The 27,196-nt window shown below is 37.4% G+C and overlaps 3 protein-coding genes across 3 annotated transcripts in view; 2 read left to right on the top strand and 1 right to left on the bottom strand.

Annotated features, from left to right (window-relative positions):
• Positions 1-200: 200 nt before the first annotated feature.
• LOC124631554 (SEC14-like protein 2) overlaps positions 201-27,196 on the bottom strand; it is a 33,577-nt gene continuing 6,581 nt past the window's right edge. Inside the window, exons 2-10 of the mRNA XM_047166014.1 lie at positions 9,007-9,076; positions 8,691-8,734; positions 6,511-6,631; positions 5,294-5,445; positions 4,647-4,785; positions 4,082-4,281; positions 3,403-3,548; positions 2,928-3,076; positions 201-1,639 (exon numbers count right to left, since the gene is read on the bottom strand). Coding sequence (XP_047021970.1) covers positions 1,491-1,639; positions 2,928-3,076; positions 3,403-3,548; positions 4,082-4,281; positions 4,647-4,785; positions 5,294-5,445; positions 6,511-6,631; positions 8,691-8,734; positions 9,007-9,076 — 1,170 coding nt within the window. The 3' untranslated portion in view covers positions 201-1,490. The remainder of the gene's footprint in view (positions 1,640-2,927; positions 3,077-3,402; positions 3,549-4,081; positions 4,282-4,646; positions 4,786-5,293; positions 5,446-6,510; positions 6,632-8,690; positions 8,735-9,006; positions 9,077-27,196) is intronic.
• LOC124631552 (armadillo repeat-containing protein gudu) lies at positions 8,823-14,145 on the top strand. The gene is made up of 6 exons (XM_047166012.1): positions 8,823-9,866; positions 9,947-10,253; positions 10,334-10,679; positions 10,850-11,233; positions 11,304-11,518; positions 13,968-14,145. The coding sequence occupies exons 1-6, from the start codon at positions 9,268-9,270 to the stop codon at positions 14,097-14,099; spliced, it is 1,983 nt and encodes a 660-aa protein (XP_047021968.1). The 5' UTR covers positions 8,823-9,267; the 3' UTR covers positions 14,100-14,145.
• On the top strand, positions 21,126-24,902 carry LOC124631551. Its single transcript, XM_047166011.1, has 2 exons — positions 21,126-21,973; positions 24,763-24,902. Exons 1-2 carry the CDS (start codon positions 21,136-21,138, stop codon positions 24,774-24,776), a joined length of 852 nt encoding a protein of 283 aa, XP_047021967.1. The 5' UTR covers positions 21,126-21,135; the 3' UTR covers positions 24,777-24,902.

The raw sequence follows: 27,196 nt of genomic DNA, 5'->3' as shown, positions 1-27,196 counted from the left end.
CTTATTTCTGTTTACCACATTCCAGAAAATAATGTTTCTCATTCTTTTCTTTTGTCTCCTGCAATGCTATTGAGTCTGCCAGACAATATCAATAAAATATCAATACAGCTATAATATACCTAAATAATTTTAATCGTAATTGTCCCCAAATTCAAAAGTCATCTTAAAGATAGGAATAGATAAGACAATGAAACAAGTAGTTCTGTAATATTTTTTATTGGTCTATTGCTAATGTAGCAGTAATATACAAAATACTCTTATCTTAATAATAGATTATAATTGAGCAAATTTTATCTCTGGATTAGTAGTAATAGAATTTTCTAGCACAACTTTAAAACATTAAAAAAGTATAAAAAAATTTACAACTATTTTTAAAGTTGGGCAGAGCAAAGTATTTACAAATTCTATTTACAGTTTGAAAACACGCAGATGAAGTCTTGCGCAAAGGAAAAACCAAGGATTTTTCCTATTTCCTTGCGCTATTGGGTTCTTGATAAATGCAATGAACTGAAATGCAAAAATGAAAACATTTTGTTTGTGAAACAGTATCCGTTGTTGCTTTCATTATCTCATGAATTAATGTCATATTGTCCTTATCGCATTTATTATTTTACAAACTTATCATATTGTCATGTTAATGTATTGCATTGTTATGTAAGTATTTATTGATCATTAGTAGGTACCTAATATTACTTGCAAAATAGAGTTTAAATCTATCTGTAGGAAACTATCACAGAAATGCTTCTGTCTTTATTAATTACCTAAATGCCTTGCATTTGTTATTATCTTAAAAACCACTTATGCTCCCTTAAAAAATACTTAAAACTACTAGAAACCAATAAGAATGTCTAGAAAGTACAAATCTAGGTATCGTAAAATAGAACATCGAAATTATCTATTTGTAAGAAAGTTCTGAAGTATTAAACGACAAAATACTTAGAACACAAAAGGCCCAGCTTTAAACCTAGTCACTATTATAATGTGGTTTCTTTTACAGCAGGTACGATACTCATATATTTTCTGTGGAGAAACCAGTGTGACTAAGTATGATGATCAAATTCAGTAGTGCAATATAGAGGAAGGAAACTATGCCTGACTTCCTCTACACGTCATTTCCTATTGCTCAGTCTTGGTCTTGGCTCAGGATTTTGTAACTCGTCAGAACCACAAAAGGCGTCTGTAGTCTTCATTGTTTATAATGATTAACCCTTTTAGTTAACAGCGCTTTCAAACTAGCAGATTTTCCATTCGGTTTTCCGACGCGGCATATGGAAATGCTCGGAGCGTTAGGGCGTTGTCGCGCGTTCAAAAGATGACGCCTGGAACTGCGCGACCGATTTTTGCCTCGCGAATCAAACAATGTACAATACAAAATCCGCTAGTATAAAAACGCTGTTAATTTTAACGTGTATTTTCTAGACGATTTTATCTAAGGAAAAGTTATTCAGTAGGAGGTACAATAGTGTATTATGACGTCACAGTCCATGTTTTCATAGAGTTGTACTGCAGGCCGCAGCAGGTTTGGCGTCGTCTACGGGATCATCGCTGATGTTCAGGTCTCTGGTCGGCACGGAGATGAGAACGTCGTAGTAAACCTTCTTGTTGCGGAACGCACTCTTGTTGTCGAATATTACGGAATCTGTTGAGAGAGTTCCTTTTTTAGGTGGGTTGCATTTCATATTTTATAATCTTATTAAAAGATGATGTGGCAGAACTGGCAGATGAAATGAAATGAAATGAAATGAAATTTATTTATTTGCCAGAATATAGGTACAATATGATGGTCGATACAATAAAAAAAAATATGGTCTCACTATATTCGACTTATAATTAGTCATGCAAATATTTAAAGTTCTATAATCTTATAGCTAAAAAAGTACCTACAATCATTTTACATTAAAACTCTTTCTCCTCTAGGTACTCTTTGACTGTATAAAAACATTTATCAATAAGCCAATTTCTGAGGGACCTCTTAAATTTACTCATTGGTAGGTCTTTAATGCGAGATGGTAGCTTATTGTATATTCGAATGCACATTGGGTAACAATTTCTACGGTACAATTCGGTTCTCATAAATGGTAAATTTAATTTCTTTGGGAATCTACAGTTAAATGTGCAATCATCACCAAGTTTCTTAAACATATCTTCATACAATTTTGTAAATTTGCAAACTTCCTCTATATAAATGCATGCAAGTGTTAGAATTTTTAGCTGTTTGAAAAGCGGTTTGCATGATGTTAAATTATCCACATTACAAATACAGATGCTTCTGTCCATGCCACAAATATTTGAAAGTATGAAGCTTTCAGATTTTACCCGTGTTTCGGGACCTGGCACCACAAAAAGTGGTCTGTAACTTTTTGTAACGGTCTTCAAGGACCCTCGTATTTTCATACCAAATATCTAAATCAGTTCAGCAGTTTTACCATTGTTAGCATCAATTCCAATTTTGAGGAGCTTGACAAAGGCATACCGACAACGAGTGGGGTCCTAAACTACGGCTATCAAAGTTCATATTATGAGCGCCAAAACTTATATCTACATTAGATGATTATATTAAATCATATTTAATACAATAAAACTATAGTGTGAACGTATTGGCGATGCCACAGTGTTGCGCAGTGTCGTTTTGCTTGAAAAAGAAAGGCGGACATAAGTTTCCGAAAGATAAAAGTTTGTCAAAGCAGTGACATTTATAGATCCGTAATCTGTATTTGCCATAATTAATCTAAAGTATTGTTAAATATTCGCAATATTAATTTAATTAGAAATATAAACCCGCGCGCGTAAAAAAACAGTGACATTTGACGTTTCGATGACCTCACGCTACACAAGGGCCTCTAGCGGCGATTTCATACGCGGTAGCCCTCATTGATCGTTTACGGGTTCGATTTTTAAGGGTCCAATAAAGAGGTCTTAAGACTTACAAGTGGCAGGTCCAGTAACAGCCAGCACTCCGACATCAGTGGGTCCCTCGGCGACCTTCCTGGGTCCGTGCACGACAGTCTCGTTACCCTCCTCGTCTCGCCGCTTTATCACGAACTTTATGTCGTGGTGGTCGATTCCGAATTCCCATCTAAAAGTAAGAAGTTGATGGGTAAGCGGGAAACTCGTTCAGTTGTAGTAGCTCGAAGATCAGAAAGTATAGGTACATAAAGGGGTAGTAAATAAGGGAGTAGGTATATGTATATGGAGGGTACATATAAGGGAGTAACAAGGGGGAGTAGGTGTATATGAGAAAGTACATAATAAGTACCTACTTTGGGGTAGGTCAGGAAGCACATAACTGTTGATAGGGAGAGTACATTTGGGGGTACGTAGAGGGGAGAACATAGAGATGTAGGTACATAAGGGAATAGTTCAATAGGATTCATTATGGCGTTTAGGATTATTTTCACTTACTTCAAAACACTGTCGTTATCCGAACACAGTAGGTCGACAACGTGTTTCTCTCCATTCTTGATTGTGACTCGCTTGTACTGTTTCTCAGACTCGAACGTCGGATTGCTTGAGTAGTAGCTTTTAGGAACTTTACCACCTGGCTTTACCTGTGGGGAAGAAATACATAGGTGGTTATTTTTCGTTCTTATGTGGCAAAGTTGTCAAAAGTTGGCAAATTAGGACCTCACTGTATGAGGAACCTTGCCTATCCTCATGCTTAAGTATCAGAGTCAGCGATAACACACTACCTACGTCATAGCGTATAATAGTCAATTCTATGTGAACGAGATATAAAATTTTATAAGTATATGTCGAAGCGGTAACCTCTGCTACGGGCGCTCACAGGCAGCGGCTGAAAATACGTTTGGTGAAGTTTGGTCCGAACAATAGGTACGTAAAGTATCTAGTTATGTAGCCAGGTTTCATAGTATTTGGAACTTGAGGGTGCGTCTACACGGTGCATGTAGCTGGAGCAAGTTAACATGCGCAAGTGACAAGAGCACGCGGGTGGATATTTTGCTTTGGTACATGCGCGAGTCTCTGAACCCGCACGTTTTTAAAATACATATAAGCACGCAAGCTACTTGCACCGTGTAAACGCACCCTTAAAGCCGTTTACATATGTATACCAGGTACTTACAATAAGCGAACACCTCGGGTCTCCATTCTCATCCACCATGGTACCTCCATAGTGCACCGGCAGCTGTTCCTTGTCTATGATGCTGAGGACCTGTGGCTGCCATTTCTTGGGGTCGGAGCCGAAAATTTTGATCTTAGAGATCGTGTACTCGTGCATAAACTTCTTGATCACTGAGAACGCTAGGGAGAATACTTTTGGCGCTGGAATAGAGAAAATTGTGGTAGTTAGCATAAATAGATTAATACCAAAAAATTCAGAAATTGTGGTATTAAAATGGGTCTCATTTTGGATACATCAAATATTCAGGTTGAGCTTCCGATCCAGCTTCCTAATTAGCAAGATAGGTATATGTAAAGCTTTGTCAGCACATTCTAGATTCAGGATTTAGTTAGAAAGTAAAAGTATCCCGAAGAAATCTACAAACAACTTGTCTAATCCAAGAAACAAACCTTCATGTTCAGTCAGAGAGCCTGACTACTAAACCATGCAATCATTTCTTGTTATGAAAAGGTGTCAACAGAGGTTGTCTCTAAATAAGTCAGCTTATATTCCAGAATACACGTACCATTGATAATGTAGCAGATCTTCAAGATCTCAGGGTAGTTGGCTTCGTACAGCTGCAGTAACGTGAACACCATCTCCGCGGCCGGCTTCCACGCGTACTGTCTGATGTTAAACCCTTCCAGGTCGAATATCACTGTCACCTGAGAATCAAGGAAGAAAAGCATTTCTTAGTCAGAGTCTTCTTAGTGAAGTAAAATACTAGACTGCTTGCATTTTATAAGAAGTGAGAAGTGGTTTCTACGGCTCGAGGGTGAAATCGCGAGAAACAGGCCTATGATAGAAAACACGTGAAGTGAAATAAGTAGGTACATACTAACAGGTATTCAGCAGTTAATTACAGGTTATCAAATAAGCAGGTTTATAATTTACTATGGCTGTGCGCTCCCTAGTTTGTCATTTTCCTCAATTTGCTGTTATGATCAACTTGAATTAGTAGTTTTCCGTGGTATCTGATTGCAGGTGGTTTTCATCATAAAAACTAGCATAGACATTAAATATCGTGAGATTTATAAGAGAAAATACGAACTAGTTAAGTATCCTAATTTCAAACCAATTTTACTTAGGTAGGTTGTACTATGGACTGTTCAATATTTCTTTACTTTACTTTCAAAGAAAATTCTATCATTAATTCGTCTTCTGAGCAATTACCTTCAAAGCAGCAGGACCATGCTCCTCAGCCTGTTTCCTGGCGACTGCGAGATAGTTCTCCAAGTGCCGCAAGATCATGCGGATGACGTCAGTCTTAGTTACGGAGTGCAGGAGACCCCACACGTCCAGGCCCACGAAGGGCACGATGATTACTGGAAGGTAAAAGAGTTTTACGGTGAAAAGCAGAACTAATGTAAGGCTACAGATGTGAGGTAAAATGAAAACAAAAATGCCAAGAGTCAGCTTCGTGAATGCTCAAATAGAAAAAAAATAATGATACAGAATACATAGGAGGAATACATAGTAGTTTATGTTAGTGATTATATATTGGTTATATCTTCTTTCTTTTTACACTGTCTATCTGTACCTATCTCTTCTATTCTAACTCTCCCATAACGGGCCTGCTGGAAGAAATTTCATTAGAGATAAGCTGTGCCCTTGTACAATTTTTTCCTATTATTTATTATTGTTTGTGTTCTATGTGTACAAAAGTGTTAAATAAATAAATAAATAAATAGGTATAGGTAACAGACTCGTTGATAAGGTAAACTCTATTTTAGGCGCTGGTATACGTAGGTACCGGTGATCCTACCGACTTTTCCTGAGCAACTTGTTTCTATCATGATATTCTCGAATGCTAACGACTATAGCCTCGTTCGATGAACTATCCTCCATAAATCTTGTGATCAACGGAAACAAATGGAATATTCTATTCTTAGTTAACTTGCTGTATAATTTGACTATTAATGGAAATGTACATATATTTCTAAACTCCCCGAGTGTCAGGGCCAAGGTTTGAGGATGAAGAAACCGAGGGAAGTTCACGTCTCGCAACGTTAGGCTGGCAGTGACAATGACCCAAATGTTTCGCAACAGCGCCGGCGCATGTATGACAATGTTAATTTTATTCGTCTACAATTACGCATGTATGAAACCAGCGTATTGAAATACCATTAAAAAGTAAAATATTGCTTTTGGGTTTTTTACCAATGTCATTCTAGGGTACGTTTTACGTGTCGTGTCGCATACTTATACATAATTCCATTGTACAACGCATTTTATGAATTGAACTGGTTTTGAAAGTACATGACTTTTTCTTATCATCATGCTCCTTTCGAAAATCGGCTCCTTTACTCAATATGATTTTAGATAGTATATAAACCTATGTAGTTACGTGACGCAAAAGACTAAAATGGTATGGTTGCGCTATTACTTACTTGGCGATCCTTCTTTATCGAAACCAGTGCTTCCACTAGGAAAGTGTTTCTCCAACGCCTCTGGAGGTTGCCAAGTCTGAAGAGTTGTGTCTATGCCCCATTTCTCCCGCCATTTTTGAGACTGAAATGAAATTAAACTTTAAATTAATTCATGAAAGTAATGTAGATCGGTGATGAAAATGCGATAACCAGTCGATCTATTATATAGTACCTACATACCTACTGTTATTTTTTTATAATACAGTAACAATTAAGTATTTAGTAGGTACCTATATAAATCTTTATATTATAGATACTATTTTTATTATTTAACAAGTCACTATGGCTCGCTATTCTAACCTTTACATTTGAAACAAAAACAAATAGGTATAATGAGGACGGCCTAGTCTTCTTCAAATCTTCAAAATGCGGCAGACATTTGGAAAATTTATCGATTGGTTTATTATTTCGTTAATGAGCGCACACGCAGTGGAAATATAAAGCAAATCACGTGCGTTGGACCAGTTTACGGAATATTCGAATGAGATTTATGTCGGCAGTTTGACTGGTCAAACTAGTTCGTATATTATCTAAAACCGGTGTAAATCTCGTATTTTCTTATGCATTATTAGATTCCAGACAGATTAGGTCAGAATTTATTTTTAGGATGTATTTATCAACACTAAACTTCATGATTGAAAAATTGCATTGATGTGATTTTTTGTTTTGACTTGGGTGTTTTTAAGATCCAACATACAAGAGACATTATAATAAGCATTTAAATTGTCTTTGTAATTGTCAGGACCTGACCTTTGTTAGAAACACGAAGTACATACATATAAATTAATATTGATTTTATGTTTTTGTGTAGGTACATGAAGTAACCGATGTAAGCACAAATAGAATAAAATTGATGTATAGTAACTATTTTAAATGACATTTAACGCAAAATAACATGTATTAATATCGGGTTAACGATTTTCGAACACACCTAGGTGCAATGCAACTTAGTAAGATTCTTGCTTAACTTTCTAAACATTAATAGGTTATGGTTGACCATTAAAATAGTTAGTGCTTACGTTTTGTCGTAAACGTTCAGGTACCTAACAGTTATAACATGTTTTGTTACGCAATATCAGCATTTGAAACGAAAAGTGGGAATAAGTCACGCAAACTAATATTCAGTCGAGCATTCATTGAATATTTCAAATCTTTTAGATTCTTTTAGATTGGTATACTAGTTAAAACAGGATCTAACATTAAAATCAGATCATGCCTAAGCCTTAAGTCAGAGGTCCGAATCCGATGCCGGAGGGTTAGAACTATTGGTACAGGAACCGTTAACCGATTGTGAGAAAGGTTCAAATGGTTTTAGTAATAAATAGCTGTGCGCTCAAAATTCAACGAATCATAGATTTATATATATTTTTTGTTGATTATTTTTCCGACCCAAATATCGACCAATAGAATTGCACCATTCGACGTCACGTGGTACAACCTACATGGTATTATACTGAAAATTTTTTGAATATTTTCTCTGGTCGTTGCTACGTCAAACTGACAGGTTGTGGCCGACATTTGGGACGGAAAAATAATCTCCCGAATACCACACGAGCTTCATAATTATCTGGCATTTCCCTCAAGGTTCCCTGCAAACAAATAAAGTCGTCAAGTTTTTCAGGAAAAATCACTCGCGCTTCGCGCTCGTTATTTTTTAACCTGAAAAACTTGACTCCTTCATTTGTTTGCAACGAACCTATCGGAAAATACCCGATAATTTTGAAGCTCTTGTGGTATTATAAGTGAATATACCTACGTTATAATAGTTTGTGGCATCTATACCTAAACTTGAAATAAATAATATACATAATATTTTTTTAAATAACATCTGTTAAATCATAAAGTATGTCTATACTTTCGGTTTTGAATTTTGATAAGCAATTAGCCAAACAAAAATCCGGATAGCCAAACCTTGGCCTTGATGTTAATTTTATGGCGTTTATATAATATTGTGTTCCGGTTCCCTAGGTCAAGAGTAGTTATCTAAGATAGAAAGATGACCAGTAATACTGCCATAGACAGTTTCCTATGGCGTATTACTCGTTCCCTGAGAGATTTATTCATAGTTCTATTTTCATGTTACAGATGTTATACCGTTTTGTCTAAATCTTTGTATGTTCAAAAGATAGCTAAGTACTTACATCTCTGAGCATTTTTTCTGCCGCCTCTGGATCCCATTGTCTTGCTGAAATCACACATTAATTATATTTTTTATTACTTTAATCCAACATATGTTGAAGATTTTTCCGAACTCCAATTCCAGTTTAACAAAAACCTCAAGGTTAACAGCCTAATTGAATCTGTACATACATATCTACATAATACCTATAAGTCTCGTTTTCGTCGTTGTATGTTTTTTTAATTGAGTTCACAATACTCGTGTAATTATAATTACTTCATTGTTGTTATCTAGATTTTAGACGTGAACGTGATTTTTGAACTATCATACCGTCTTACCTCTTAGCCATCGCAAAAGGTAATGGTCATTATGTTCCGGTTTCAGGACATCTTTCACACTCCTTCGGAACTGAAACAAAGAGTATTTTTTAATGAATATAACCTTTTTATGTAAATGTATCAGGCATAGGACAAAATCTTTTAAAAGACTAAATGCGTTGCTTAGCAACATTATTGACAAGACAAGCTTGTCAAGACAATCCTACGAAAAAACTTTTTTAATTCTCTTTACTTTCGTTACAAGAAATCTAACAACAAATCATGGGCGAGGTGGACAATATATCAACATATAGCACCGAAGGAGGACAGGACACGGTTGGGTTACCACGAATTGTGATGGTGACAGAAGGCTCCGACGATTCCGCGTCGTCACCTTCTTCTACATCCCCTGACGAAGACAACTGGGCTGATCTCATCAAATCCGCAGAAATACCTCCCGAATACTGGCATATACAGAAGCTAGTCAAGTATATGAAAGCCGGTAACCAGACAGCCACTATGGTAGCGCTATCTTGCTTGAAAGACCACGATCTGACGAAAGAGGTAAATCAGAGAGCTATACAAGAAATCGGAGGTTTAGAACTGCTTGTGAACTTATTGGAAACGAGAGATCTATGCTGTATCCTGGGAGGCTTAGCGGTCCTCAAAGATATTACCCCAAATATTGAAATAAGGAAAAAAGTAACAGACTTAGGAGCAATACCGTTGCTCGTGGGTTTACTATCAGACCCAGCAAGGGACGTTCGGATACTAGCAGCTGAAACTATCGCTAATTTGGGAAGAATAAGAAAAAGCAGAAAGTTTTGCAGAAAATTTGGCGGCATACCGAAACTAATTGATTTACTCGATATCAGAGATAAGTAAGTACATACATACTTAGGAAAATATTACATTAACGTTTCTGTCTTATGTGGTGATCTTAAAAGATTTTTATTACCAGGGCTTTACTAACTCCTAAAGAAGAGTTAAATCAAGATGAGCTCCAGTTTTTGGATATCGCGAGAGCTGGTGCGAAAGCACTATGGTCTATGTCAGCTTCCCAAAGAAACCGTGAAGCTATGAGGAAGTACGGAATGATACCACTGATAGCAAAAATGCTGAAAACTATTCATCTAGACGTGGCAGTCCCAGCCGCGGGACTGTTACAAATGTGTGCAAATGAAACGTCTTTCCAACTTGCTATACAGACTGAAAAGATGGTTGATGATTTAATCAAGCATCTTGGTAATGAAGACAAGGATTTAAAGGTATTTGATTTAATTAATGTTACATTCTTTGTTTTTTGGAATGTTTTTTTTTTAATGCACTTGCTATGTTATATTTTTAGACATACTGTAGCTTAGCGATTTACAAATGCGCAAGTGATCCAAATACGCGACACATGATCCGAGATGCTGGAGGGTTAGAACTATTGGTACAAGCGGTGTCAGACTCTACCAATAGACCAAATAAGCCATTAATGGCTGCAGCAACTGGTGCCATATGGAAATGTGCCAGCAGTGACGCCAGCGTCAAAAGATTGGACGGTCTTGGGACTGTTCCCATACTGGTAAGACTGTTGGATGATGAGAATGACGGAGTACTGACCAATGTAGCTGGTGCTCTAGCAGAATGCGCGAAGTACCCTCCGAATAGAGAAAAAATTAGAGCTGCTGGTGGAATATCAATGCTTAGTAAGTAAACTTGTATTTATTAACCAAGTATACGTAGCTTCTTTTTCATATTCAGTATGATCAAAGTCGAAGTTTTGATTGACGGAACACAACGAAGGTTTTTGGTTATCATGAACTTGGTTTACTTAGTAAACATGCGTCATTACCTAATTGTTTTTTTGTTATTGCAGCACACCACCTCAATAACACTCACAAGCCGTTACTAGAAAATGTTCCGTTAGTTCTGATGGAGTGCGCTAAAGAACCGAATTGTATGGCTGAAATTGATCAGCTTGATGGCGTGAGACTAATCTGGTCTTTACTCAAAAACGATTCAAAGAAGGTTCAAACAAACGCAGCATTAGCTTTGAGTCCTTGCGTTCAAAATGCAGCAGATTCCGGTGAAATGGTCAGATCCTTTGTAGGGGCTTTAGAACTGACGGTAGACTTGTTAGATTCTGATGATCACAACGTTTTGTCTGCTGTCTGTGCCGCTATAGCAACTATTGCAAGAGACCACGAGAATTTGGCTGTCATATCTGATCATGGTGTTGTCCCTAAACTATCTAAACTTGGTAAGCTTTTTTCAACTCACGAATTTCGAAAGTAGAAGTCATTTGTCATATATCTTATTGTTCTTTTCAGTAAACACAACAGATGATCATCTACGTGCAAACTTAGGCGTAGCCATAGCCTACTGCTGTGAATGGGCTCAGAATCGACAGGAGTTTGGAAAGCGTGGAGCTATCACTCCTCTGGTGAACTATATGACGTCACGGGACCCCAACGTGCATAGGTCTACCGCATTGGCGCTGTACCACTTATCCTTCTATTCTCTGAACTGCGTCACCATGCATGCCGTAAGTGGAATATGCTCCTAATTACCGTTCTACTCATTCTAGTTTACTAATGTTTATGTTTATTTTTTGTTATTTTGTTTACTTGGTTTTTATTGTCCCATCATTAGCTTCCTTAATGACATGAAGTAGTTCTTAGTATAGGTATCTATAATAATGACTTCAAAATTCTTGTACTGGAACAGGTTTTTCAAAGATTTCCGATGCTATCTTAATTATAACGATGTTTAAGTACAAAAACAAACAACCTTCCAAGGGTATAATTTTGGATGAAGGTCAATTACTCTGTATTATTAATTTAATAAATAGGAATATAAACAAGAGAAGTTCGACTGACCCTATTTCTTCTTTTCCACATTATTTAACGTTGCATTAACATTTAAGTAACTTGTAGAACTACTTTTTGCCCTTTTATAAATTAACGCGAAAGGGTTCAAGGCCGATACCGGACGGTCGCGGGTCGGTTAATGACCTTTCCATCGGACAATGATCGACTTTATTTTGTGCAAATAGGTTTCACTTTTCAAACCATTTTGTCGTTTGTGTTTTTGAATTTGCAGATAGCAAAAAATATTTTGGATACAACATTATAACAGTTGATAAGATAGGAGATAGAAACTCATAATTAATTAGGCATTCAAAACGTGTGTTATCTTATTTAATGATAATAATATGTTTATGTAAAGTTAGTGTACAGGAAATTGCAGTCGGCATATAGAATTATAAACGAATATCGCAAATATACCAATAAGTGTACGAAAATCCTTAAAAAAAATCATGAAAAAAAAAACAAATTGTTGGATATGTATTTTATTATAATGAAAGAAAAGAAAGAAAAATAATTTATTTTTGCGCAGACGCACACGTATACACACAAAACAAGACAACGAAAATTACTAGGTATAACAAGATAAACAGACATAATACTAAAATAACTTATTAATTCGATAATCTGAATATACCTACTACTTAATACTAATAAAGGAAAGTTTGTTTGTAACGGCTCCAAAACTTGAACCTATTAGAAATAGTATTTTCTTTCACTCGATTAACACAGGCTATATTTTATCCCGGTACGGGAAGAAGTTTCCCCGGGACGCGGGTAAAACCGCGGAAAAACGGCTCATATTTATTTAATAAGTAAGTCAAAAGAACATCGATATTGAGCCGCCTAAATTAGCATTTGGACTGTTGTTAACTCGCCGTAACAAATCTTCAACAGTAACAAATGGATGTAATGATTATGTATGAAGGTTAATACATGCTGTTTAGTTAATTATAAGCCGAATAGTTGTGCTCTGTTTACTGCCTCAGGCCCAAGTTCACCGACAACATATACTTCCGTTGGTCCTAAAACAACCGTTTACTCTAAAATTGAGCGAGAAAATTCAAAGTAAACAGTGGTTTTAATAAAACGGACGTTCATGTTGTCGGTGCACTTGAGCCTTATCCGGCTGTCCAATCCAAGTGCATGTTTGACCACGAAGTTCTAAAACTAAATGTAGTAGGTACCTTGTATGTACCTAGAGGTATATAACTTTAGAATGTGTTAACCTAACCTCCAAAAGTCGTTGCTTATGTCTGATGATTTTTCGTATTGAAAGTAAATATAAGACTACATACTTAAACCATACCTAGCAGGTACTATGTTGTCTCCTAAGTTGCCAGGTACTATGTTTTCTCCTAAGTTATCAGAGGCAAAAAAACATGTTTTGGTTATAACAAATTCACAATTCTGGAAAATGGAGGTCTTTGGCAAAAACACATGCGACTTATTTGTTGTGCCAGTTACTCAACATCTCCAAAAATGTAGGTAGTTCTACAAAAGATCAATTTTAAAAGGAGGTAGTTTACTCAAAGGTCTTTAGTGCAAAGTGCATACCTTATAAGGACACGTCACATTTATCTTTGCCTTTACAGATATTATGTTACTTAAGTTAGCAAATATTTAAACTTGATCTTTTCTTGTAAAAGGCTTCGGAAAAACATCCTCAATCCTAGCATTCATACATTTTGTATTATTGCAAATCGCATTTGGTAGTTAGAACCACGGTAAATGTTGATTCAATTTGTTAAATGATGATCTTGCAGGCCAGAATTAATTAAAAAATGAATTAATATGACTTGAAGTATTTCATTTGCAATTTATATTATTATATTTTTATTAGGGAATTATATTTTATGACTTGTGGTTAGCACAAGGTGAACATAAATCACTTTTACCTCTCAATACAGATGGAGCATATTTCAATGCATATATTTAAGCTACATTTCAACATTGTTGACTTATGAACTGAAAAAATCTTTGACGATGTTACAGAAAATAAATGTTTCGTTAACTGTGCCATGGTCAGTCATAATTATTTGAGTTCTTAAAGTCTCATGAAGTTTCAATATCGTTAAGTAGATAATATACGAGGTCATTTACATGTAAAACTTGATCTTTTTTCAGGCTGGAGTTGTCCAATTTCTTCTAGAAACAATTGGATCCAAAGACCCGGTCCTTCAAGAGGCATCGGCTGGTTGTCTATGCAACATCAGGAAACTAGCACTGGCCACCGAGAAGGTCAAGCTAAAACAGTAGCTTGTTTATGGTTTTCATCGACGAACCAAAAAGTTATTGAATTAAATGTTGCTGTTAATATAATTAGTTTCATTTTTTTTTAATTGTAAGATGTAAATGTTTTGTATTGTGAAATAATTAAATATCTGCTAACTCATTATTTCACAAGTAGTATCGTTTTCTGTAATCACTCGATATGCAAACTGACGAACTTAAACTGGTCGTGAAATGCTACCTTTCTCTTATTTGATTGAAGTCCATGTATAATGCGATTGAAAAATTAGAGACCACGATAGAAAGATTATTTACAGTAATAATATGTATGTTGTTCAGCTTGTAGATTTAGCTAAAATCCACAAAAAAAGGTGTACTTAGTTGTATGAAAAATTGACGTAAATACTGAGTACGTGAGCACGAAGTTCGATCTTTGACATTGAACTGTAGGTTTTCCGAGCTCCTGTACCAACATAATTATGTATTGCTTCAATGTTAATGGCGTACATATATTTTCGCGGTTTAAACTTCGGAATTGCTCAAGCATAAGTACAGGTACTATTATAAGAACGTGTGGGTCATAACCTAAAGGACAGATTCCACCAGTGTGCAGCAACGTAGCGCGCAAAAATGTATTTTGTGGACGAACTCGCTTTAGCAAACAGTGACAAATTGCGGGCGAATATTTACGAAATATCCTCAAAACTGCAACGAACAAATGTGCATGAATAATTTTGGTGTAATCTCGCCGAGACAAAGAGAGTAAAGTTCTCGACAGAGAAAATTGCTTCTTCACGATATCAAAAGTGCTGATTTTTTATAGGCAAAGTTATTACTCGTGCCCGCCATATTTTCTGATGAAAGATACTTTACATGCATCTATGAGAGAGTAATTATTTAAATGCCTTTTTACCTCAATGATTGCTGTACTTGTACACAAAACTTTCATATCGTTTGCACCGCAACTGCGTCAGAGCAGACACCAATTTGATATGCTTTCGCAGCCTAATTCAATTTTAATTGTGATAAAAAATGGAAGTGCGTCATTCATTCAAGCCGGTTTTTATGTTAAAGTGAATACTAGTTGCTCCTACTTTTACTACGTTTTGTTAGAGTTAGATCTTCTGGCTTTAAATGCTCTTTACTATAAACTTCAATAGAATCGAGCTTGCATATGGCTTGCATGGATTTAAATAAGGTGATGAACTTTTTATAGCGTTTTACAGGTTCAAAATGGCAGATTAGAGGATAAAGGTTTCGATAATTCTGGTGTTAAGGCGAAAATACACTTAAACAACTAATGGAGACATCTTACCTCATTTTACTTTTTAATTGTCATCTAAAATGGTGAATGATATTGTTAGAAAAGACTAGACCTTACGAAATCATGAGAGTTATGAATAACATGGGTTAAAAATAACTTGGTTATTACAAAAAGGATTAGACGTCCTTGTACGTTGACCCGTGTTAAATCTGCAGCGACTGCTCAACTTGCAACCTTCCTTTCCATTTATCTATTATCTTACAAGTGAAAATTAAACGACATGCGATTTCAAACTACGATAGTGCATTGAGCAAAAAAACTGTCCAGAGAAATTAGCTAGGATTCTATTTCTGAAAAGTGGCTTATAAAAAAAGGTAGGTGTAATATAATTGTAAGCATAGTCATATTATTAACTAGCTTCTGCCAGCGGTTTCACCCGCATCCCGTGGGAACTACTTCCCGTACCGGGATAAAAGGTAGCCTATAGCCTTCCTCGATAAATGGGCTATCTAACACTGAAAGAAATTTTCAAATCGGACCAGTAGTTCCTGAGATTAGTGCGTTCAAACAAACAAACAAACAAACTCTTCAGCTTTATAATATTAGTATAAGATTTGCATTCCACAATGTATAAACTAGGCGTTACAATTTGCATGTAGACATGTACTATTTAGTTTTGTTTTTGAGTTCAACAACTTTTCGCAAGTAATTGTTATTCATTGATCACAAACTTTGTTTAAATTAACATCTAATGGAAATGTTTATTAATATGAATTCAATGCGATGATTTAATATTTAAATAGGTACCTAAGTACCTAATTTTACGATTGCGAATGTTTTGAACTAACAGACCACCTTACATTCGTACACTTTCATTGTATCTTGGGTAATTTCCAAAAAAAAAAACACATACAGGTTACAAAACATAAACTTGCATAAAATTAAAAATAGTGTAAGTTTTTTCTATTATGAAGAGCATAACGACTAAGTATGTGAATGTCTCTTGAACATCAAAGCCTTATCTAAAAAAAACATTTATTTCTTCTTTTTGTAATTATTCCTGGTCAATTCTTTCCGTATTCATTTGGGTCGCTCATACTCCATTCTCTTCTGAAATCAATGTTATTGTTGCTTTAAAAAATGTATTTTAAATATAAATACTATAAGATACACGTTGCTCAGGAGACACGCAAAGACGATGAGAGATTGTTTTATGTTTTGTAAACATAAGCGTTATTCATTTACCATTCCAACTGAAGAAATATTTGATGTATGATTTTAAACTTGAATTGAGATTGTCATACATATTTAAATAAGTACGTGAAGCTAAGTAGTAGTTTTTTCCATACCTTTAGAGCTGTGATTAAATTGTCAGTTGCACATTTTTCCGTTCTCCTGTATAAGTAATTTAAAAAGGTCACATGTTTCTTCCCACATAAATAGTTTATGTAGGAAACTACGTCTATGTGAAAGGACGGTTACTTGCAAAGGAGGCTTGTAAAGTAGGCCACTTATATGGTTAATGACCACTTCACTAGTAGATAGTTAACTATTGCGTACCTAATCTGTGACTGAAATAATATCTAATTAAGAAGGTAAACTTTAATTAAGTGGGTCCATAAAACCGTAAAACCGTAAACTTTAATTGAGAGGAGCCAGCAAGAAACTCCCATGGAGTTTCTTGCTGGCTCCTCTCCATGAGACCTACCTACTTAAGAACCGTGCAACTAGTCGACGTTTCATAAGCCTGCAAAGACGTACCTATTTCAAATAAAAACATTTTAGTTGACTCTTAAGTAGTATTGAGTTCTTTGTTAACCGAAGAGCTAAAGGTTTATTATTTTGTCTTATGATCTTGCAGTTTTTCTTCAGTACAAGCAAGTTTCTCAATAAGGCCTTTCATTTGTCTTTTGTTTACTGAGACTTAACAAAAGCATTGTGTAAATCATCCAGCCATTATGAAATTTGTAATGCATCGCCGGTCATTGTCAAAGATGACGGATTTTTAACCGACTTCCCAAAAAGGAGGAGAAGGATGTATTTTTAAAATGTGAAATGTGTACGTCAATAAGGCACAGGATGTGTGTATTTTTTATGTTTTAGAATTAAAGATACGTGAATGACGCACTCATTATTTAAAAAAGTATTTGTTTAACTCAAGAAAACAATTCAAATTGACGTAACTGTCAGCATTAAGGCGTGATTCCACCCGTGTGCAATGTCTACTCGCTCTACGTGCACAGTGTAACAGGCAGAGAAAATTATTAAGATACGTTTATTAGGTTTATACACCTGTACATTGTACTCGGCTCTCTAATATGGCTTATTAGCTGAATTTCTGTACAGACAGATAACAACACAATTATGCTACGCCTTTCACAATATGCTATGCAATATGCCGCAACACAATATGCTGCGCCTTTCACAAATAGGGATACGACAGGAGGATGATGATGAGATTTTAAAAATCGCTCCGATAGCATTCAATTCTGTAACTAACTACCTATATTCACAAAAAAAACCTATGTTGTCATAACAGCAATGGTAGCTCAGCAAATGAGGATAAAATAATTCATTTCGAAGTTTTCGAATTGCATTGCTATTTGACACATTATGTGCAGAAACCTTGACAAATAGACTAGACGTCAATATTATGCGCACATTAGTCATTCTTAGCTTCACCGAAACATGTGCGAAAAGCAAATAAGTTGGGTAACTTATTTATGGTCTTCTCTTATGGGGATTCCCAGAAGACTAGACACAGAAGTGGTGTTATTTACCTATGAAACTAACTCAAAAACCATTTATTCAAACTTGGCTGCAAAGCCAAAACCACTTTTTGAAAGTCAACATTTACAAATGACGACCACCCTTGATCACTCCCTATGTGTTTTTGCTCAGAAGAAAAGTGATGCAACAAACTCCCCAGCAACACAGTTTTTTTCCTACGACATAAACAGTTTATTTTGCATTTTTACATGGAGTGCAAGAACCTTCAATATCATTGGATCAACGGTATCAGATTATGATGATAATAATACCGTCCATATTACTTCATCATTAAAACCTGTGAAAGTTTCTCGCGATAATGATAACAAAATACAAGATAGCGTAGTCATTAGCTCACTCACGTCAAAACAAGTGTTGTTTACAGGTATTCATTATGCAACTTAGCTGGTAATCAGTTGCTGATTAATTATTAAAGTACTTTATAAACTAAAGCTGCCTTATTCCTAATACTTACTGACTGCCAGTCGCCGAATGCATATTACGCATAACGTATCGTCTCAGTTAAATGTGAACCAAAAAGTGAATATGTATGGAAATACAATAAACTGCGTAAGTAACGTTTGCTCACTTTCGGTGCCTTTGAATTCAACAGAGAAAGTTCTGATTACCTAAAAAGGACACATATGGCATTGTTTTTAGTTACGACCCTTTTCATAAATTGTTATTAGTAGGCGCCAATCAATATTCACAGTGGCAACAAACTCACCGTTAGTAAGTACGTGTTCAAACGTTGGCTATTTGTTTACAAATGTTGGAGCAAAAATAAACACAACAAATATTTGACGAAACATGAGTCGTGTAAAAGTCTCGTGTTCTGACCTTCGCCGTTTTACACGTTTGTGGAATATTTGCAGTTAATCTTAAGCCTTGGAAAGAATCGTAACTTACCTACATTTAGTGCCCGAGTTCCGTACAAAATACAAAAAGACTACTGTGACAATAGGTAGACGACCTCGATGGCGCAATGGTCACCATGCCGGACTGCCGAAGCTGAGGTCCCGGGTTCGATTCCCGGTTCGGTCGACATGTGTGTGATGTGCATGTTTGTTGGCCGTGGTCTGGGTGTTACAATATGTATTTATCAATATGTATATATGTAGCTATATGTAGTTTATCAGTTGTGTTAGCACCCATAACACAAGTTAATTAATAACTTACCATGGGGCTAACCGGCATTGTGTGAAAATGTGTCCAGACATTATTTTTTTTTTTTTTTTTTTAATAAGTACACTATGAAGCTTTTTCTGAACAATGACATTTTGGTGAGCACAGGACTGTCACAATGTTAAGGTGAGATTCTACCGATGCGGCACTGTGACGCGACGAAGTGTTTGTTCGCGAATGAATGTGCGCGAACTATATTGGTGGAATCTCGCCATTAAGCTGTTGAGTAACGCTTAATATAAAATGTTTGTCTTATAACGTCGATATGTTAATTAAATTATTTCCATGTTTTGAGGAAAATAAAATTGAAAAAAAAAGCACAGCTTCATAAATAACACCATCTGCAATAATACTTTGTATGGCCATATTTAGACAATGATTAGACAGAATGTGTGAATGAATCAAACCTTTTATTGCGGCTTGCTTTCTCATCATTAAATGGTTACCGTCTTACCACAAAAACTTTTAAACGTCAGTTTATGCCTTGTCTAAAAAAATGTCAAATTATGACGTTGACATATGGTTCATTTTGCAGCCAAAATTTTATTAGACAAGTGTAAAACAGGGTTTAAAGTTTTTGTAGTAAGGCCCTTATTGTTTATGTAGTAGATAGACAGACATTTAACGTAGGTACTGAGCATTTCATTAACCGATCTATCGATTGTTTTGCGTGAAGCAAATGTCAAAATTCAATCGATAGCCTACTTATAAATACTATTGATCCAATCCAATATGGATGCCTTATTCCTAATACTTACTCAAAAATTATTACTTCAGCTCAAATATCTATATCATCATATAGGCACCTATCTTCAAAATTCCGGATAAATAAACTTACGGAACCCCAAAATGGAAAAGTAAGTAAGTTTGATAAGTACTTACGCAAACGCTCATTGAGATTGCGTTCAAGTAGCGTGTAGTAGCGGTTCCTGACCTTGGTCAATATGGTTTTGCAATGCAGTGACACTTGCAACCGTTGTGTAGACCTACCGAGTCATGTGTGCAGTTAGTTTAAAGACGAATTTAAGTTTTTCAGCCATGTAGACTATGTAGACCTATAGCAGACGTGTGAAATTCGGTTACCCATAAATATAAGAAAAGTTTATTTCTTACTAGGCGATTTAACGCGGTTTCACCCGCGTCCCGTGGCGACTACTGCCTGTACCCGGATAAAATGTAGCCTATGGGTACTCGACAATATTGTAGCTAATCAAAAGTAAAAAAAAAATCGTTTCAGTAGTTTAGGAACCTTTACAGAAAATACAAATAAATATATACGTCATTTGCCACATTGCCGCAGAAAAGTAGCAGTTCTATGTATGCGCCAAAAGGTATAATTTGAGAAGTTGAGAAGTATCTCAGTATTGAAGATTAATTTGAAAGACAGATCCCTGTCCCCTGATTTTTCGAGTTTATCCCGTTTTTCATGTTTTCGTGTTTTCAACATCATGACCAAGATTCGGGGATTACTCGGGGTGGGTCTTCAGCTTAATGTCAGGGTGACTTGTCATTATGCTTGTCATACACGATGAATGACGTGACGTCACTAGATTTAGTAGATATGGTAGTTAAATCAATTAACCAAGGGGTTAATTGAAGTTACTCACTGTTGACATGACGCTTACTGGCAATTATGTTATGTAGTTATCTCTGATTATTGTTGTGTATCTATGCACGCGTCGGCTTCCGTAAATAAAGCAGTGCGCTACCGACCACCGGCCGTTTCACTTGTGTCCTATATCCGCGTCCCAGTCCGCATACCTAACATTGGCGACGAGCGTATATCTGCGCGTAAAAAGGATAAACCACGTGTTGTAAAGTGTTTACAATTATAAGTGAGTGAAAATGGCGAATAATGTGCAATTCGGCATATTAAGTACGTTCGACCACAATTCTCAAACATGGCGGACATACAAAAGCCGTATAGGACAATATTTTGTCGCCAACGACATTAACAAGACAACTGATGCGTCGGGCAAGAAAAGAAAAGCCATCCTTCTTAGCGCACTCACTGAGGGCACATATAAATTGACTACGGATTTGGTGCGGCCCAAGGACATAGAAAACGTGCCGTACGAAGACCTCCTGTCTGCGCTGGACGAGCATTTCACCCCAAAATGCGTTGGGTTTGGGGAAAGGCACAATTTTTATATAGCAGTCCAACAAGCAGGAGAAACGTATTCTCAATGGGCCGCGAGATTGCGCGGGCTCACGGAGAAGTGCAAGTTTCATAATGTAGAAGAGGCACTTCGCGACAAATTTATAATGGGTATGCTGCCCGGTCGCGAAAAAGAAAAAATATATACCAAGGACCTGGCGGACCTTACACTGGCTAAGGTCGTGGAGTTGGCGGAGAATTTGAGCCGAGGCCGCGCCGCCGCCGCCGCAAGTGCGGGCGCAGGCGCGGGCTCGGGCGCCGCTGGCGCGGCCCCTGACGCTGCCGCGGCGTCTATATCCACGGCGACGGAGCAGCTTTACAAAATTGCTCAGAAAAGTGTTAGTGTAGGGAAAGTAAAGTGTGGTGTGTGCGGTTTCTCTAACCACAAATCTGCAGATTGCAGATTCGCTAATTATGTGTGCAAGAAATGTCACGTAAAAGGGCATTTACGTAAAATGTGCGGGAAAGTGAACTACGTGGTGGTAGGAAACGGTGACAAGGGTGAAAGTGACGGAGATGATGACGGTGAGCTATTTTATATCCGTTCCTTCAGAGGCGAACCCATGGTGGAAACGATTTTTGTAAATGACATTCCGTTTGAGTTCCAAGTAGATAGCGGGTCCGCGGTCACGGTAGTGTCGGAGGGGTTCTACGAGACACATTTTAAAAATGTGCCACTAGCAAGTACTCGTAAACAACTAATGACCTATAACGGTGGCAAAATTATATGTTTAGGTACGTTAAATTTACCTATTAGCTATGCAGAACAAACACGGAATATAGCGCTTTACGTGGTCAGGGACGGAGGCCCACCGCTGCTGGGGCGGGATTTCATATCTTTATTCAATTTGCAGTTGACGGGCGCTCCAGTAAATTACGTTAAGTCAGAAGATTCCGTGCAGGAATTACAAAAAAAATATTCAGACCTATTTTCATCTAAATTAGGAACGTTTAATAAATATGTTATTAAACTATCGCTGAAAGAAGGTTCAAAACCGGTTTTCTGCAAAGCACGGCCGGTAGCATTCGCATTACGAGACAAGGTTAACGAAGAAATCGATAGACTAGTCGATTTAGGTATTCTCGAACCGGTCGAGTACTCAGAATACGCATCCCCGATAGTTCCCGTGTTAAAGCGCAACGGGACAGTCAGGCTGTGCGCTGACTATTCCGTATCTATCAACAAGCAGCTGCTTGTCGAACAGTATCCACTTCCCACTACGAATGAGTTATTCTCAAAAATCCATGGCGGCGAACAATATAGCAAACTCGATTTATCAATGGCGTACAATCAATTTGTATTAGATGACGAATCAAAAAACCTAACATGCATCAATACCAACCGTGGTTTATATAGGTTCACGCGTCTGGTTTTCGGGTTGGCTAGCGCGCCGTCCATATTTCAACGCGCCATGGAAAGTGTATTAGCTGGGTTAAAAGGAGTTGTCTGTATGCTTGACGATATTTTAGTCACGGGTAAAAACCGACGGGAACACCTAGAAAATCTGAATGCGGTTTTAAAGCGTCTACAAAATGCTGGATTAACGTTACAGAAAGAAAAATGTAGTTTTTTTCAGGACGAAGTCAGTTATCTAGGTTATATTATTACGAAAAACGGTCTTAAGAAATCACCAGAGAAAATTAAAGCAATGATTGAGGCACCGGTGCCCACAAATGTCAGCCAGTTGCAATCATTTTTAGGGTTAATTAATTACTACAGGAATTTTATACCTAATACATCCACCATTCTCAGTCCATTATATGACTTATTAAAAAAAGATAATAAGTGGGAATGGACTAGTAGGCATGACTCGGCTTTTAGGGAAATAAAGGAGTTAATGACGTCGGACCAAATACTTGCTCATTATGACCCAAACTCGCAATTAATATTAACAGTGGATGCTTCTCCGAGCGGGTTAGGAGCGATCTTATCACAAATAGGCAAGGACGGGGTTGAACGACCTATTTCATTCGCTTCACGTACGTTGAATGCCGCGGAAAAACGTTATGCGCAAATTCAAAAGGAGGCTACAGCCATTATTTACGGCGTGAGGCGATTCCACCAGTACCTCTATGGTAGATTCAATCCTTTCATTCTAAGAACAGATCATAAACCATTATTATCAATTTTTGGTCCATATAAAGGTATCCCCGAAATGTCAGCAAACAGATTGCAAAGGTACGCGTTGTTTTTAAGTAGTTATAACTATAAAATTGAATACGTGCGCAGCGTTGACAACAGCGCGGATTACCTGTCCCGTTCTAGCCTACCGCGCTCGCGCCACGAGTGCGCGTGTACCGAACAGTGCCGGTGTTGTGATTGCGAGGTGGCATATGACCGCGCGACTTATGTTTGTTTTGTTATAGATAGTAGCATGCCCGTAACGCTAGATAAATTACGTGATGAAACAAAAGCTGACGATGTTTTAAAACGCGTGATTAATTATATTTTAAATGGTTGGCCACCGAGGGAAAATGACAGTCGTCTTAAGCCATTTTATTTATGTAAGACACAATTATCTTACGAGAATGGTTGCGTAATGCGGGGTCATAAGATAGTTATACCAACGGGGCTATATGAACGAATTTTGAAAGAGTTACATTCTTCTCACTTAGGTATAGTTAAAACCAAGGCCGAAGCTCGATCAAGGTTTTGGTTTCCAGGGATTGATCAGGCGGTAGAAAAAATGATAAATTCATGCGATATATGCATTCAATTACGAGCTTCCCCCTCGCGCGCCACTGTAGTGCATTGGAGCACTCCACCCAGCCCGTTCGATAGGATTCATATAGATTTTTTGGGACCGATAAGGGGTTGTGTCTATTTAGTGGCAGTAGATGCTTACTCTAAGTGGTTAGAAGTATATGAGATGAATGCCGCCACGTCTTCAACGGCGGTAATCAGAAAACTTCATGAGTTAGTTTCGAGGTTCGGTGTTCCAAAAACGATTGTAAGTGATAATGGCACAGCATTTTGCTCACAAGAGTTTCAATTGTTCTGCGCGACTAACGGAATAGTGCATATCACGTCACCGGTTTATCATCCGCCTAGCAACGGCCAGGCAGAAAGCTTTGTAAAGATTGTAAAAAAAGGTATAAAGTCTTGTTTATTGTCTAGTAATAGTACGAAGGATACATCAAAAAAGTTACTTAAATACCTTATGGATTATAGAAATTCGGTACATTCCACTACGGGTTTGTCTCCTGCTCAACTAGTTTTCGGTCACAAGTTGAGAACGCGGTTGGACTTGCTCAAGCCTCCGTCGTCTGCACCCTTGTCATCGCCTATGTCTAACCTTAGTAAACACCAACAGTGTATGCCAACTAAACAGACCAAAGAACTTAAAATTAATAGTTTTAAGGAAAACGATATTGTTTTATATAAGAAATTTATTAATAATTTAAAGTATACATGGTGTAAAGGCGTAGTATTAAAAAAAATAGGCAAAGTAGTGTATTTAGTGAAAGACATTAGTAGTTCGGAAAGTTATAAAAGACATGTAAATCAGCTGTTGCTTTACAAAGGAACCATTAATGGGGGACGAGATTTTAAAGTAAACTTACCTGGGTCGTCGCCGTCGCCGCCGCCATCGTCGCCGTCACCGCCGCCATCGTCGCCGTCGCCGCCGCCATCGTCGCCGTCGGTTCTGCCATCGCCACCATCACCAACTCGGTCGGCATCCTCGCCTCATCCATTGGCATCTCAGGGCAGGCAGGGGGAAAATAGAAGGCAAGAAGTGTACGAGCCAAGGGAGGAAGATGAGATGAACGATGAGAATGGAAGTCAGAGTAGCCCGGAGGAGGACTTTCAGGAAGCGGAAACGACCAGTGTAGTAGAAACCCCACCCAGAATGGTGTTACGCAAAAACCCTACGCGTAATAAAAAGTATTTTTAGTTATTATTGTTATAGTTATTAAGGAGTTAGAAGTTATGCAAATAACTAGAGGGAGGAATGTTGTGTATCTATGCACGCGTCGGCTTCCGTAAATAAAGCAGTGCGCTACCGACCACCGGCCGTTTCACTTGTGTCCTATATCCGCGTCCCAGTCCGCATACCTAACAATTATGATTATGATTACAAGTCGGCCATACCGATTATTTAAATACTACGCAGTGCATGCAACATACATATGTATTAGGTGCATCATAGGCTATGTTTAAGTTTTTTTTTATATTGTAAAGAGGTTTTCTTTGGTCTACAGTTTTTCCGGAATAAAGTTGATTTGTACTTAGCTACACCTGCGCAGCCCTGACCTTCACCTGCGCAGAAGCGATTTACTGCCTTATTGCCTTATGCGTACGGTGCGCAAAGCGATCCCCACTCTTCCGCCGAGAGCTCAATATCCGTGCCGGTAACTATACGTGTTAGTTTGAATAAAGTAAAAAAAAATAAGATCAATTTTATTTCTGTTTACATTTGCACCAAATGCGCTCCGCTTATGTAAGTAACTGCTAAGTATTTAGTATTACGTATAGAGCAAGCAGATAAATTAGGACAGCGATTGCACATGCACTATTCTACAATGTAGCTTCTATAATACATATATAACCGACTTCCTGTGTTACATACTGCACTGTGCTAATGACAAAGGAATTATATCAACATTTCCAGTTACGTTCTTGTTGAAATTTCACATAGCGTAAGAGGAAGATGAGAATCAATAGCAGTGATGTGAATAGATGCAGATAATAACTAAGCATGTAACTCACGGTAAAGATATTTTTTATTTAATCTGTAACTATTGTCTATTGGCGTATGAGCTCGACGTGATTAACGTTTATTCACAACGTCTTACATAAATTATATTTTAACCTAACGCTGTTTTTAATAATGATATGTTGTATTTGTGCTAACTATACATACATTATGTTATGATACGTAGAATAATTATGCACCTTCTATTTATACAATGTGTATGAAGTTTGGTAATAATCAAAAACGCCAGAACTAAGAAAAACTCGCCTAAATAAGTATTTCCTTTCTTTATTTTCATAAAAACCTTCACGGTGTTAAATTAAATTCGTGTCTTCTATTAATAAAATGTGTATAAGTTTGGTAATATTAAAAATTTTCATAAAAACCTTCATGGTGTTCATCATGTAACAGCGCTGTGATTTTATTGCGCTATTAAGTAATTAAGTCACTAACATAACTGAGACTGAGATACTATCGGTCTAGAATCTAGATAATAATATAATGCTCACTGCAGCTCACTTAGTTAGGTGATCTTCACACTGCCCCGCATCACGCTGCATCTTGCGTGTCGACGCACCTACGCGCGTTCCTGCGGGAGTGCAGATCTGCATCATCGTGCGGGTTTTTTGCGCACTCACGCGCGTAGGTGCGTTTTGTAAATTCACGCACAGCGAGTTCCATTTTCAAATATACACGTCACGCCCATTCAAAATCACGCGCGGCATTGCGGGATTCAGTGTGCCATACCTTGCGTCTCGCCCCGCACCTACGCGCGGGGGTGCGTGTTTCTCCGCATGTATGTGCGTGATCCGCATGAACGCGCGTGGATGCATTTTCAGTGTGTTGGACTATGCGTGTTTTCCATACAAACGGAGATATTTCCATACAACGGAAAAAAACGCATCCACGCACTACGCTGCATCATGCGGGGCAGTGTGATAATCGCCTTACACCCCCTTTTGCAACACGAGATCTACCTATTTACTTACATCATGAGCGTTGCACTTATTGTTAGGTACGTATGTACTGTAGAGATGTAGTACTGAAGTAG

Source organism: Helicoverpa zea, chromosome 6 (genome assembly GCF_022581195.2).
Source record: "Helicoverpa zea isolate HzStark_Cry1AcR chromosome 6, ilHelZeax1.1, whole genome shotgun sequence".
NCBI lineage: Eukaryota > Metazoa > Arthropoda > Insecta > Lepidoptera > Noctuidae > Helicoverpa > Helicoverpa zea.
The sequence above is the reverse complement of the archived record's forward strand: the minus strand, read 5'-3'. Positions and strand labels throughout refer to the sequence as shown.